The sequence below is a fragment of the Drosophila pseudoobscura genome, chromosome 3, assembly GCF_009870125.1.
Source record: "Drosophila pseudoobscura strain MV-25-SWS-2005 chromosome 3, UCI_Dpse_MV25, whole genome shotgun sequence".
Classification (NCBI taxonomy): domain Eukaryota; kingdom Metazoa; phylum Arthropoda; class Insecta; order Diptera; family Drosophilidae; genus Drosophila; species Drosophila pseudoobscura.
In genome coordinates, this window is record NC_046680.1 from 11,006,880 (window position 1) to 11,021,233 (window position 14,354).

The 14,354-nt window shown below is 51.7% G+C and overlaps 1 protein-coding gene across 32 annotated transcripts in view; it reads right to left on the bottom strand.

Moving 5' to 3' along the window:
- CAP (Cbl-associated protein) overlaps positions 1 to 14,354 on the bottom strand; it is a 39,831-nt gene that overhangs the window by 4,695 nt on the left and 20,782 nt on the right. For 5 of the 32 annotated variants that reach the window (XM_033379148.1, XM_033379158.1, XM_033379157.1 and 2 more), the window contains 12 exons: positions 10,066 to 10,422; positions 9,821 to 9,919; positions 9,490 to 9,629; positions 9,311 to 9,383; positions 9,066 to 9,098; positions 8,425 to 8,578; positions 8,241 to 8,361; positions 7,349 to 7,381; positions 6,879 to 6,931; positions 6,623 to 6,801; positions 2,151 to 6,263; positions 1,810 to 1,914 (listed from right to left, as the gene is read on the bottom strand). In XM_033379148.1, coding sequence (XP_033235039.1) covers positions 1,810 to 1,914; positions 2,151 to 6,263; positions 6,623 to 6,801; positions 6,879 to 6,931; positions 7,349 to 7,381; positions 8,241 to 8,361; positions 8,425 to 8,578; positions 9,066 to 9,098; positions 9,311 to 9,383; positions 9,490 to 9,629; positions 9,821 to 9,919; positions 10,066 to 10,422 — 5,460 coding nt within the window. Of the gene's footprint in view, positions 1 to 1,809; positions 1,915 to 2,150; positions 6,264 to 6,622; positions 6,802 to 6,878; positions 6,932 to 7,348; positions 7,382 to 8,240; positions 8,362 to 8,424; positions 8,579 to 8,688; positions 8,846 to 9,065; positions 9,099 to 9,310; positions 9,384 to 9,489; positions 9,630 to 9,820; positions 9,920 to 10,065; positions 10,423 to 12,213; positions 12,357 to 14,354 lie in introns of those variants that run through there. The other 27 variants (XM_015184259.2, XM_015184248.2, XM_015184243.2 and 24 more) reach the window with 19 other exon arrangements.

The following is a 14,354-nucleotide window of genomic DNA, read 5'->3' on the forward strand; positions in this document are numbered from 1 at the left end:
CAAGTACGCCCGTCGCTGGTCCGGCAGAGGGGTGTGCGGCAGACCCACTATGTGATAGGACACCTCTCCCACTACCCCATTGGACTGCTGATGCGGGTATGGGTGTGGCGGCACCATGGGTGCGGGGCCGGAGTAGTCATAGCCCCCACGATGTATCCAAAGGATTTTTCCGCAATTGGCAATGTCGCAGCTGCTACCCGACGCCGGATGCATGAACTTGTTGTTGCTGTTGTTGTTGAGGTTGTTGCATGAGTTGCTGTCTGCCCCACTGCTCTGCGGCCGCAGCCAGGGATTCTGATTGGCTTCGGGGCTGCGCCACCAGCTCTGCTGATGGGTCTGCTGCGGCTGGGACAGCCTGTCATCTGTCAGCTCTAAATCATTGCAGCTGCGATGCAGCTTCAGGCTGGGATGCGACTGCCGCCAGTGGACACTCTGAGTGGGACGGCTCCTCCTCACGTGGACGTTGTTGTTGCCGTTGCCATGGAGGTTCTGGCCATGCTGGCTGGAGTAGGTGTTGCTGCGACGCGGCGCCAACGTTTGATGTATCATTGTTTGGGAACGGGGGACACAGTCCTCTCACAGTTGCATAATCCCGACACGAGGCATCTATGCATGCATGCTGTTAGGCCGGCCAAAGGCTGAGCGTTGCGCGACTCTCACGTTTTGACACGGAAAATTGAAACTAACTAACGACCACGACAGGTATTCCAGGTATTCCACTGGCGAGTACACGCGGGGTTTGTTTTGTTGACGCACTGTCTTGGCCATGGCAACGTGGCCGCCGCCGGCAAGGTGAGCTTGCGCAGGGTGGCTCCCTTACCTACACAACGGGGTGGCGGTGGTGGCGGTGGTGGTTGTTCAGGTGCCTTTTGGTGCCGAGTGCTTGATAAGCAGGTCAGCTCCGTCAGTTTCAGCGTCGCGTCAGCGTCAGCGTGGCCGGCATTTTCAATGGACATATCGATTAATTTGGCCCAACTAATGTCCGGCGCGCCTTCAAAGCGAAATTGCACCAATTGCGGAAATTCGTTGTCCGCTGCTGCGGTAGTAAAAAGCTTTTAGTTTTGCAAAGGTCATTGATGGCAGTGCGCGGCAGCAGCAGGGGCGTAGCTGGTGACCTAACAGGGTTTTTATTGAGCAGTAAAGGGAACTCCTTTAAGTTTATGTTGTGGCATGTGGCACAAATATACAGATAGACAAAAGGACGTGGGAGATCTCTAGATATATGTATACCCGTACGTACTTTTCATTTCAAGGAACATAGCTCGGATTGTTTTCCGAATTTTAATTAATTATAAGAAGGATTCCATTTAAGATTTGAATAAACTTTACGCGAAATACCACATAATGTTTAAGGAATTTACCGAAAAAAAACCACACGATGTTTCTGTGCACCTAAAACTTTTGGCTGTTCATCAGCACTGATCAGTTTTCTGCTCTAATTTTGTAAAGAAAATTTCTCCCAAAGTTTAATAACAATGTTCTGTACACTCTTAACATTAGTTTTAGAACGCTTCGCAAATTGTTCATAAGAAATTCCTTTTTATGTGCAGTAGCTGTGCCACCTTTGTCTTTTGAGCTGCATCTTTAATATAAGCTGATTGAAAGACGAATAATGAAAATAGAGCAAGATCGACTAATCGACACAGCGATTAATAATCGATTGCAAAAGGTGCAGTAAAATCCATACGTATAGCCGTTATTTAAAAAAAAGTACCCCCATATTTTGTAGCACATCTAAAAAACTTTGGCGGGTAAAAGGCGTGACCGACCCCGACGACCTGGGGTCTCGACAACAACTTCATCACTCACCTGAGCCATCGATAGTGTCAGTGCTGTACGGTAGGTCGTAGGTGGAGCTGTAGAGGCCCTTGATTGGCGGCTGTGGGGGTATGGGGGGCGCGTTCGAGTCGGGATCTGCGCCAACGATTACAGATACAGATAAAAGTCAGGGATAGATAATTTCGAATAGTTACAGCCAATGGGAGGAGACCCTATAGCCTAAAGCGGTACCAAAAGCAGCAGCTCTACGAGATTAGCCGACAACCGAAGCATAGCGGAGCGTAAAAGTTGTCCTAGTTAGAGTTCCCAGACCCAACCCACACAAGACCCACTGCTCCCTGGAAGTTGTTCGCTAATCACCAGTTAATCACCTTTGAACGTTACCGCCATCGTCTTCTTGAGGCGCTCCAAGGTGGCACCCCCAGTAGCAGCGCCGGTGGCGCTCCTCGTCGGCTCAGCACCATCGGGCACATAGCGTGCCTTGGGGCGATGCATCCACGGATCGAATTTCTGATTGGCAAAGATGTCGTCATAGTCGCCGCGCAGGGAGCTGGTCAGCAGGCAGCTTTGCTGGTGACGCGGCGACTTGGGCGGACGGGGCGGCGAGGTGGAGCTGGCGCGTGGGACCACCCGTTGGGGCTTCTTGGGCAGAGCCTTTGGCAGCCTCAGCCGTGGCTGGTCTGTGGGCTGGGGGTGTTTGTGGGCCACCCAGTCGGCACATAGGTGGGGCGAGATGTCGTGCACGTCCCTCAGATCCGGATGCGACGTGGACAGATAGCTGATTGTTCGCGTTTGCGACTCAGCGGGGTCTGGCGACTCGTAGCGCATGCGCAGGCGCTCGATGTAGTTGCTGCTGCTGCTGAGGCTGCGCAGAGGGCTCCGAGCCGGCTTGGGCTGCCGCTGGAGCTCCCGTTTGAGCGCTGCCGTCTTGCTGATGACATCGATGTGCGGCATGAGTCGATCCTGGGCACTGCGCTGACGCCTTCGACCGCGTTCAGGCGAGGGTGTGGCCCCGCGTAGGTCAAACTTGTGGGTCGTCATTCGACTGACGTCGTCTGCCAGGTGTTGTTTTCCTGGCGCAAGCGATGATTCCTTCTGCGGCACCGCCTCCGTAGCGGTGCCCGAGGCGTCTTTTGATCCCGCACCAAATTCGGGATCGCTGCGCGCCTTCCGCAGCGGGCTAAGCCCAAAAAAATCGCTGCACTGTTCGTTGGACTGCTGCTCCGTCTCCGCCACCCGGTGGATGCCCTCGAAGTGCTGTCGCATCTTCTGCACCTCGCCGGTGTAGACCCGCTGCAGGTAGGAGCTCGAGCAGGCCGACACCTGCGACTGGGGCGAGAGGCTGCGCGAGCGGTAGTACGACTGGCTGTCGTACAGCTCAAGGCTGGCATCTCCTGGCCCGGGCGAACCATTCTCGAAGCTGAGAAGCTCTGCCTCTGCCGTGTCGTCGGGTGGCCGCAGCGGGGGGCTGTGCAAGTGAAAATTTACCCGTGCTGCAGGTCGCTCCCCGTAAACGCCGCTCAGATCCGTCAGCGAGTTGCTCAGCTCCGTGTGGGTCAGCACCTGAGTGTTTCTGGCCTTCTGGCGCGCCTGCATGTTGTGCTCGATGAGGCGCATCACCTCGGCCTCGTCGGGCGAGGAGTCCTCGCGAGCGTGGTAGATGGTCTTGGCCGGCTCCTCGAACTGGCGGTCCTCGAAGTACTGTATCTTCTGGTTGATATTCTCGGCGGGCTCCTGCTCCACTTTCGGCGGGGCAGCACAAGTCTTGGCCTGGCCCTTGACCTCGCTGGGCTTCGGCCGGGGCGGCACATCGGGGGCCCTGGTCAGCGTGAGTTCGGCATTCTTGGCCGCAATGGCCCCGCGCGTCTCCCTGGCCACCACCACGGGCGACTGACTGCGCGTGGGGCGTGGCAGAGTCTGCGGCTGCTGATGCTCCTCGCGCTTGCGCAGAACCGGTCCGATCAGCTGCTCCTTGGAGATGTTCGAATTGCAGCGCACCTTCAATGTGTTGGCATGGGCGCCCGCGACCGGCTTCGAGCCCTTCTCCACGGTGACCACGTACTGCTCGTCGACGGCTGCGGCGCCCTTGCGGTTGCCCGCATAGATCTCGTTCAGCTGCTGGGTGATCTTCTTGATCTGATCCTTGGACAGAGTGCTGACCAGGTCGTTGCCCAGGTGACGGTCCAACTCAGTGGTGGCGTCTGTTCCCATCGCTGCTCGATGCTCCAGGCTGCTGGCCAGATCCGCCACAGTGTTTCGTCGCCATTGGCGCTGCACCGGCTGCAGCTGGCAGTCCTGATGGTGCTGCCTGAAGAGATTCAGCTGCTCAAAGTTCTCGCGCAGATCCTCCACGGACTTCTTCTTGGCACTGAGGGCCTGTTCCGTCTCCTGACGCCACTTGATTTCGCCCACGTCCTTGGAGCGGAAGTGCAGGTCACGCTCCCGCTGGTCGTGCTGCAGCTTGCCCACCAGATACTGCAGCTCCTTCTCGGCCCGCTCGTGCAGCCGCACCTTGCGCCACTCGTCAAAGGCCAGCAGCTCCGCATCCTTGCGCAGGGGATGGAAGCTGCTCGAGGACGTGGCCCTCTCCAGCTGGCCCACCCGCTCCAGGGTGCTGTAGAACCGGTTCAGATCCGTAAAACGCTCGCAGTTGTTGCGGTACCGGCAGCTGGGACTGTGCCGCTCCAGATACGTCAAGGATGTGGCGCTGTGGGCCAGATCTCCGCACTGGTAGAGACTTCCCGGAGCCGCGGTAGACCGCTTGCTGCGATCATCGGCGCTGCTCAGGCTGCTGGCCCGCGCGATGGCCTGCTCCCTGTCCTGCCGCTGGCTCGATCTCAGGCTATCGATGCGTCGACGCGAGGGGGAGCGCACCTCCCTCTGGTTCTGGGGCACGCGAACCTCCCGTGTGGGCGAGAAACGTCGCTCCAGGGACTTCTCGTAGTCCGGCTGGGGCGACTGAGGACGAGCAATGTCCGTGACCGCCTGGCATGGCTTGGCATGGCGATCGCGATCGCGATCCTTGTTCTCGTACTTCCACACCAGATCCTCGATGCAGCTGCTCGGAGCCTGATCCTGCACGGTCCCTGCATAGTCGTAGACATCCTCCGGCTCCAGGGAGCAGTACTTGTACTCCGTGGCACTGGACGCGGTCTGCTGGGGCAGGGACATGGACATGGACATGGAGACGGACTGCTTGGCGTTGTAGTCGTTCCAGAAGTTGGTCTTCTCGCGCACCGTATCGCTGTACGACTGCACGGACACTGGAGGATGCTTCGCCTTGCTGTTGCTGGAGGCGGGTGGTTTTCCTACCTGACGCTTGCGCGGCACATGACCCTCGCTGCGGCTGCTCTGCAGCGGGACCAGCGACTTGAACTTGGGGCTGGGCTTCGCCTTGCCCACATAGATCTTGGGCGGGGCAATCGGCACGTACTCCTGGCGCACCATCGAGTCGATGGAGAAGGTGGAATTGCTGCGCGGCAGGCTGTCGTTGGAGGCGTTCTTCGCCTGATTCTTGGGCAGCACCTTTCGCAGAGAGCGACCGCAGTCGATGAGGGTCTGGGGGCGCACCTGGGGGAAGCACATCGTCTGTCGGGTGGTGGTGCTCACGGTGCTCTGGCGCAGTCTGGGAAGGGATTTGCTGCGCGTGTGCTGCGCCTTGCAGGTGGCATAGGAGCGCACCGCCTCGCGCACCTCCTGGGGGGACTTGAGGAAGGGGTCCCGCAGGATGTTGGTGCTGGCCTCAAAGTTGGTCCGGCTGGGGGGCAGCGTGTTCTCCAGCCGCTTCTTCTCCTCGGCAAAGCTGCGCTCCTTGGAGATGCTCCGGCCGAAGGCCACCGGACTGCGACTCGATTGTCGCAGGGCCAAAAGACGGCCCGTCGGACGGCGACTGGGACTCACGGAACGGAGACGAGACTGCTGCTGGACGCGGGTGACGCGACATGCGCCGCCGTCCTTGTGGCGCGTCTCCTTGGTGGCCGTGAGGGTGGCCAGCAAGGTGGATACGGCACCCGCGCTCTTGGACCGCGAGATGGGTTCGCGACGAGTGCTCGTCGACGAGGCGACCTTCCTCAGGGTGATGGTTCCTCCGCCCGGGGGCTGGAAGCACTGCTCGTGACGGGACTTGGTGGAGCTCGACACACGCACCGTGCTCTTGGTGCAGGAGGACCTGCGGTTGGGTGGCATCGGGGCAGGTGCCTGATCCTGCTGCAGCTGCTGCTTCTTGCTCAGCGGAATGAACGAGGGCAGATTCTTCGACAGCTGCGAGAACATCTTGGGGTTGCTTCTCTTGTGACTTGTTGCTGGCGCTGGCAGGGGCGGCGGCGGAGGCGGCGGTGGTGGGGGAGGAGGAGGTGGTGGCGGTTGTGTTATTACTGGACTGGGCACAGTGGGCTCGTACTCGTCCTCTTCAAGCTCCTTGGTGCTCACACGTATCTTGGTGAGGGTCGGAGTGATCTGTATGAATTCGAATTCCTCCACAATTTCTTGGGAAAGGCAAGACTTGGATTAGGCGGCGGCTTTTGCTGGATTGTTGGTGCCAGTGCCTGTTGGTGGGTGCTGTTTTTCTTTTTCTTTTCTGGTGGTACAACTGGTGCCTACATCCTTGCCTCTTGAGGACAGAACGAACAACTTCAAGTGAGAGCAGTGTGTGTATGTGTGTGTGTGTGTGTGTGAGAGAGGAAACGAAACCAGGAACAACAGAGTAGTAAAGTGATCGATAGACCCGATAGAACCAACACCATTTGGATTACGATTAATTAGGGAATTAGTCCGGGGATTAGGCCAGCATCTTATGTTTATGTTAGGGATTATAAATCAAAAGAAAGACTCTCTCTTCACTTACCTCTGGGCCTCTCGGGCGCTGGCTTGCGGAAGCCGAAAAGGGGCGGTTCTCCGCCTGCCTGTAGACTCTTGTAGGCCTGTCGCTGCTCCACGGGGCTGAGGGGACTGCTGACTGGCAGCTCCTTCTTGCGGAAGACTAGGTTGGAGTCGCTGGTGTAGCCGGATTCCTTGGCCAGAGCTCTGCAACGAACAGAAGGAGGAGGAGGAAGTGGAGTGTTAGGAGCGGTGGATGTTCGGGTATCCTTGGGCACACTTACCTGGACAAGTTTCCTTCTGTGTAGAGCGGAGATAGCTTCGATTGTTCTAGATTCTATCGTGGGGAAAGAGAATACATTAGTCAGCATTTAAGGGGAGATTCAGAGTGCATTTGTTGATTTGATTTGCTTAAATTTTTGGTATTTGTATTAGTTGAGGTGCCTTGGCGATGATCCTGCCTCGCTCTCTCTCTAAAGAAACTTACTCCGATTCCATCGAAATCATCGACAAACTCTATTATAATGCGCGGTATGCGCGTATGATCCCTAAGCCACTTTTCGCATGGTATTGCATGGATCGGTTAGACGGGTAATTAGACAGGAAACAGGAGAGATATAGTAAGCAGTAAGGGAACGGGCTTAAATCGACTTGAAATTACGGAAAACAATCGGAAACTATAAGCTAAAACTAAAACTGTGGTAACAGCAGTTAAGATACGATCTAGGAATAAAAATATAGTAGAGTGCCATACCCCGTTAAAGATGTCCATCACTTCGTCCCACCACTAGAATTGTGAATAGAATACATATTTGCTGTGAGTTAGAATATTGACGCGATCTGAATGACTGTATGAGTGAATGAGTGTATGCGAATGAATTGGGGTCAGGTATTATCATGGCAGTGCTGTGTCAAAATATTCGGTTGTAGCAGGGAAAACATTTAAGACCGCCATAGTCGAGTAATCCGACCCTAAAATACCCGACACTTTATCAAATTTATCTACGAGTATAAAGTCCCAGATTCAACCACTAGGTGGAAAAATAAAGATATTTCCACCCTTTTCTAAGTGAAAATTTTCAAAAGGCTTGGTACCTCAAGAGACAGACAGACAGAAGCTGATACATCGACTCAATAGGAAAAATATATGTAGGTATAAATGTACAGGCCTGAAATTATAATATATACCAATAGTTTTTTTCACTTTTTTCATTTAATGAATTTTGACATTCATTTGAAAATATTTGATTTAGAGAAATTGTACATTTAAATGAAATACATTTCATATTTAAATAACATATGTTACTATTTAAAATAAATATATTCCCCACATTGAATATATTAAATTGAAAGTGTTTTGTGTTTAGATTAAATGTGGGACGTATTAAAAGATTTTTTAATACATCTAACCTATATATTTTTACATCGAAGTGAATTCTACTTAATTTTCTGTAAGTCTATTAATATATATTTCCAAGAAACCAACAAGTGTCGGGTATACTCGTAAGTAGATCAATTAAGCGACTACTGACTCTTGGTCTACAGTGGGTTAAAGGTGTTAAAGGGGTTAAATGATTGTGAGCTTAGCACCGAAATTGGCAAGCCGTGGTGATGTTGATGAATGCTCGCCTTCGGTTCGGACTTACCTCCTTCTTCTCCTTTTCGGACACAGACGAATGTCCTGTGGTGTAGTCCTCGATGCGACCTGGCTGATTTTTATACGAATTCTGAGCCGACTTGATGGGATTTGGCATAGTACCATACAACCTGAAAGAAGCAACACTCTTTGAGTCGACTTCAATGGCAAACTCAATGCTGGGGGTGACCTACTTCTCGTCCTGGCTCAGGTTTCGCACATTGACGGCCGAGGAGACTGACTGCACTCGATGCGGATTCTGTGTGCGGTACCTCACCGTGGAGTAGTCGGAGTCGTAGTTGGGTTCGGGCTCTGATACGTAACCGTTGCTCTTGTACGACGGACGGGCTGTAGGGGTACGCAAGGGGCGAATAGAAGAGACACACATTAGTCGGGGTCACCAGCTCGATGCTGGGATCTTCGGTATCAGGTTCTACCAATGCGGTTATTACTCGTACATTGCTTGGATGGTGTACTGGCGGCGGACATGATGTTAGGCTAGCGTTTGTGCTGTGGTTGGCGGGTGGAATTGGTGTTTGGTGGGTGAGTAAGGCCTTAGATTAGGTTGGTTAGTCGTGAAATTTAGTACGTATAAGCTTCCAAATTGTCAATGAGCTAGAAACGGAGATACTCGTATGAGAGAAATAAAATATGCAGATAAACCAAATAATAATAAAGCATGCACTACGGGTAAAGCTCTCTGCTTCAAGCAGGCACCACAGCCTTGGGCTTCTATCTCTATCTACGAGAATGTATGTACAAGCAAAGCGGGTAAGTGGCAAATGGAAGGCTACTTAGGGCGGAAATTGGTATAGTTTAAAGATCAAAGAATCACCTCTGGGACACTTGTAGCGTATCACGAAATCGTCTGAGGCAAAGCGAATGGGAGAATGAGATATTGTGAAGAGACAGACCAAAGAGGAGATATCATTGACCGGACTGAAGCATTAAAGGAGGGTTAGGGATTTGTGGATTCGTAGGATTCGGGATGGAGGGTGGTTTAGGGATTTGGGGATTTTATGGAGTTCCACAATGCTTCAGACCAATATGAGAGGGTGAGAGAGGGAGAGAGACATTTACCGCCGTTCTTCTGCTTGTGTATGGTCTGATAGAGGCGCTTGTACCACTCATGCTGATGCGGCTCCTGGACCTCCTGCATGTGGGGGGGTGGATAAGGAAACAGTTGCATATCACAAATCACATTTCACATCGGACCCACATCAAGTGGCAATTCCCTCCCGGCCCCCTGTATCCTTTACCGATCTGAGTATGATGGGCATTCCATCGTTGGTCACCGGACCGATGCCATCGTACTGCCTCCGACCTAACTGTGCCATTTTGCGCGGACGATCGTGCTCCGTTTCCGGTTCGCTCATATACTCGTGCTTGACTTTGTAGACTGGAAACCGCAGATTAATTAACGGTTAGTGGTTGGTTCATTGTGGGGATGTGAGACGGATTGGGTTGTGGGTCTTCGGGTGGAGACACGGGTGTACAAAGGTCAGTGTTGTGCAGCAACGTGAGCGCGAGCTTTCCCTGTGGTCATTTGCCAACACTCTGGGTCGGGTCCCTAATTGCATGGATACTTACTGACTTCATTGGGCCTATAGGCTGGGCGGCCAGTGTCCGACAGTTGGCGGCGCACGAACGGCCTCTGCAGCTCCGAGGTGGAAGCCGAGCGTTCAAAGGCTTTTGGGGCGATAAACGAGAACCGAACGTTAGAAAGGCAGAACGAGAGAAAGGGACACAAAGAGAAAGAGAGACAGAGAAAGGACTAGCACAAGGAGAACTGTATCTGTCTGTGTGAGTGTGTGTTTGTGGGTGGAAAGTACTACTTCTGATCTTGTCCGAGACGCTGGCTGATGGCGCCACTGGGGCAAAATGGGCGGAGCAGTCCGTTTCGGTGTAGTCGGAGTAGGGGTCTCCGTTTGTATGCGACCAGGGTGGTATCGTCGTCGTGCTCTTCGTCTGTGGCTCCTGCTGTTGCGGCTGCTGTTGCTGGTGCTGGAGTGCCGTATAGCGGCGTGGCAGGGTAGGCGACTCGAAGCGCACCGGACGGAACTCCTTGCGGCCGCTCAACGACGGCGATGGCTGCGGTGTCCACACGGGCTGCGTGGGCGGCGGCGGGGGCGTGGGTGCCGCCGATGAGCTGTGGTTCAGATCGCTGGCGGAACCGTATGGTGTCCACACGCCTGTTGAAAGTTTTCAATGATTGAGAGCGTGGGCGTTTGGGGCACAGGTGGGGGGGCACAGGCAACATGACATCTTCAGGGGCGCCGGATATCGAGATCGTTCAGAGATTGAGTTTCCCCTCCCCTGGACATTTACACTTGTCAGCAAGTTCACGCTCGCAATCTGCGGTTTCCCTTTCCCTACCCTCCCCTCCCTTCAGTTCTCTTCCTTCTCTCGAATATAGTTTCGTTTCGGCAGTCAACAAACCGAGCGAAGACAAATTGACAAACAAACATAGCGACGTGGAACAGCAATAATTAATACGACGGACGGCGACCAAGGAAGCCTAGCCGCCATTTGGCAGCCATTCAAAAATCGCCCAAAACACACACACACACACTCTCGCACCGCTCTCACGCATGCACACAGCCACACTCTCACACACGGTCGGATGGATGGTCGGACGAATGGCCGGAAGGGGAGTGTAAAGGCGCTGCGGATGAGTCACAGCATTTGGCGCATGTTTAGCATTCACAATCACACAAATAGATATTCACGTACAAACGTATCTGTATATTCTCGAACCGTTAAAGAACGATGCGAGGTGTGTTCCACGGGTTTGTTGGACCGCAACGAAACGATTATCCCAAAACAAATCGAAGAAGATCGATCTATCTTAATATCAGCAAAACCATACGAATATTCTCATCGATTGCTTCTCAGGTGTTTCGCAATCGATATCGATAAGTCTCTGTCCAACTCATGTTCATGTTCAGACATGATCAAACATTGGTTTCTTTGAAAGATCTATACACCGAAAACTTCGACTAGCTGTTCATATGGCATACAAAATGTATATTATATTAAATGCATTGAATGCATTAGTAGCTAACTAGTAGCAGCTATCGTCAAAGGTCGTGTATTTTATTATCGGACTCCGAGGACCGACTCAGCTGCCAAGGCATTGACGAGCAGACGGAGCCGACTAGGTCAGAGGCGAAGGATGGCCCGAAGGAGAATTAAAGTACCAGAAACAGAGGAGTCCAAACAACAAATTCTTGCCCTACACTTTCTATTAAGTATTTGTGTTATAATGTTTAAGGAAGACATACCCTTCGAAATTGTCCTTCTTTATAGGTATTTGTATCTTCTTTTAAGAACATCTCGTGCTGTGTAACATTTAAGACAAAATGGCCACCACAAATAGATTGATTCAAACGTTAAAAGATTAAATTTGACAACCAGCTTGCATATTTTTCACTGCCATGTGAAATCCTCCCTTTCCGATGATCTGAGTTCCTCTCTTACTTGCGAAGAAACCCGCGCTGTGTCTGTGCAGCCTTTGCATTGGGTCTAGCCAAAATCTTTCATTATACAGATTTATTTGCCACCTGTAAAAAAACAAAACCCATAGATAGAGGCACCGATACACCGATACAGATACAGATACATATGCCGCTGCCGCTGCTGTCTGCCCTAGGCGGCGCATTGCCTTCGAGACATTGACACGTATTTCACAGAGGAGGCACCATCGATGCTGCCTCTAAATGTGTTGGCGGTTTTCGTTGCTGTTTCTGGCGGGGGCGGGAGGGGGTGGGCGGAGGTCTGATGTTTCGTATGTGGGCGCGCTGACGTCTTTATTCAATCAGCACTTAATTGAATTATACAATCGAATCAAAAGGAGAAGTTTCTCCTCGCAAATGTCAATCAAATTCACACACACACTCACACACACAGAAATCCTTTGGTCACTTGAGACACACCCGTTTATGGATGTCATTTTGATTTGTATTCGGATTTGATGGATTTACCTAGCTGATGGGGCACAGGATAGGGCACCGATAGTCGCACAGATACACGCTGTTATGGACACGGAAACGGATTTGGAGAGCGATGTCGCTGATTGAGTTGCTGACTCCGCGCACGGCTCGAGGCGAACTGAATTTTGCGTGACCCGGCAGCAGCGAGCAGAGCGCGCCAGCGTGGCCCAAATGGGGAATGTAATGGGATTGGGACTGGGACTGGGAATGAGAATGGAGACAAAAGGCAAAATCAGCCAGCGAGCAGCCAAAAGCAGGCAAACAACACACCCAGTTCGGTGGGGCAGTCGCTCCTCGGCAGTACCCAGTACCCAGCACCCAGCAGAAGATCAATTACTCGAATTGTGGGAGCAGTTCGGTGCTCGATCAAGCGCGGAAAGGGGAGGCGGCTCGGCCTCTGGCTCCCTCCCAGATACCCAGGTACGGTACCCAGACTTGGGCGCCAATTATGCGTGCAATGCGAAATGGAACGGAAATGTGTGCGGCGACAAAAGGTTCCCCAGAATGATTTCATTGCGTTTCGTTGGCTTTTTGTTGCTGGCCAAAAAACAAAACAACTCTTCGGCAAAGCCAGACCAAAAACAAAAGACACAAAGACAATTGTCATTGCAACCGACTCTCGAGCTCGAGCTCGGCTTGGTTTGGTTTGGTTTGGCGGGGCACTTCCGGTGGCCGGGCAGACACTGCTGCCCGGGTGCTGCTGCTTTAGAATCAAATCAAACGGAAAATTCGCTTGGAAAAAATGTTAATAAAGGCACTTGAGTGCGATAGAGCGGCACACCCTCAAGGAGCGCCCGCAGTCGAGCAGAAGTCGCATTTCGAATATCGTTGTTGGAGGCAATTCATTTGAAATTTATCGATTTGCAAACAAGAAAGATTCTGAAACGAATCGGGCACAGCGACAACAACAATGACTGGGGTAACCATTTAATTCTCACTTTGGATCATTTCCAAAGTGTTTTCCACATAGCGGAACCCGACCCGCGTTGGCCTTGTGAAAATCCAGCACAAAGCATGAAAAAGGGCTGGGGGAGGCGGGGCATAGATACATATATGTAGCTGCATAGACGCCTGTGCAACCTGTCACTGAATCTGAATGGCAACGGGAGTCGGGAGTTCCACTCGGAACTGCTTTCGAGTCGGAGACCTGTCACTGCGACTGCGACTGGGGCAGGGGCTGGAACTGGGAATGGGTGCGGCCGCCTCTGGCAAATTGAGAGCATTTCCTGAGTTGATTTATGTGGAATGCCTAGGGAGAACGCGCCCGTCTGCGGAGTGGGATCGGGGGACTCCCGAGTTTTGGTTATTTATGGAGTGGATATTTGTGGCTTTGCTAATTGAACGGGGAACTCTACTTCTGAATGAAGAAGGCAAGAAGGGGAGGGGGAACAGACTGTATCGAAAACGGAAGATTTTATTGATCGTTTATATTGCTAAATTATTATGAAAACAATGCTAGAAGAAAGTCGCATAGCTGGGAAACCTCAAAAACTATGTTTTTAAGACAGATATGGCATCTTGTATATATCCGGAGATATCTAAATTTCTCCTCATAATTTCAACTTATATTTTCCATCTTTCAATGATCAATTTCTAGTCAAAAACACTCTTCCATATGCTAAAAAACATCAACCAGAAGGAGAAGCCCTAACTACCCCACTTTGATCTGTTATGTTTGACGTTTAGCCACCTGCGATCTCACACTTATCCATCATCAGAGCCCCATTATAATCCATCATATAATCCCCGTTTCATCCCCGACAACGTCATCAACCAAAATGGGAATCGCCCTTCCCCGTTCCGTTCCGTCCCGTTCCGCCCCGTCCCGTTTCCAACCGAAAGGAAGATACGCGAACTTTTCGTTCAAGTTCAACTGAATTTATAGCAAAAAAAAAAAACTATAAATTATTTTCACTCACTAAAAGTCTTTGAATTTATACTTTTCCATTCTTTGGCATAGCCAAAGGCACAACAACAACAAAATATAAAGAAAATAGAACCAGAGAGTAGAGAATGTTAAAAATAAAAACATACTCGCACAGATTAATGCTTCGAATAAATATGTTATGTGTATGGGATCTTCTACCAATCTCCAAAGCCCATACCGCCCGTATAGCATAGATAAAGTCCGG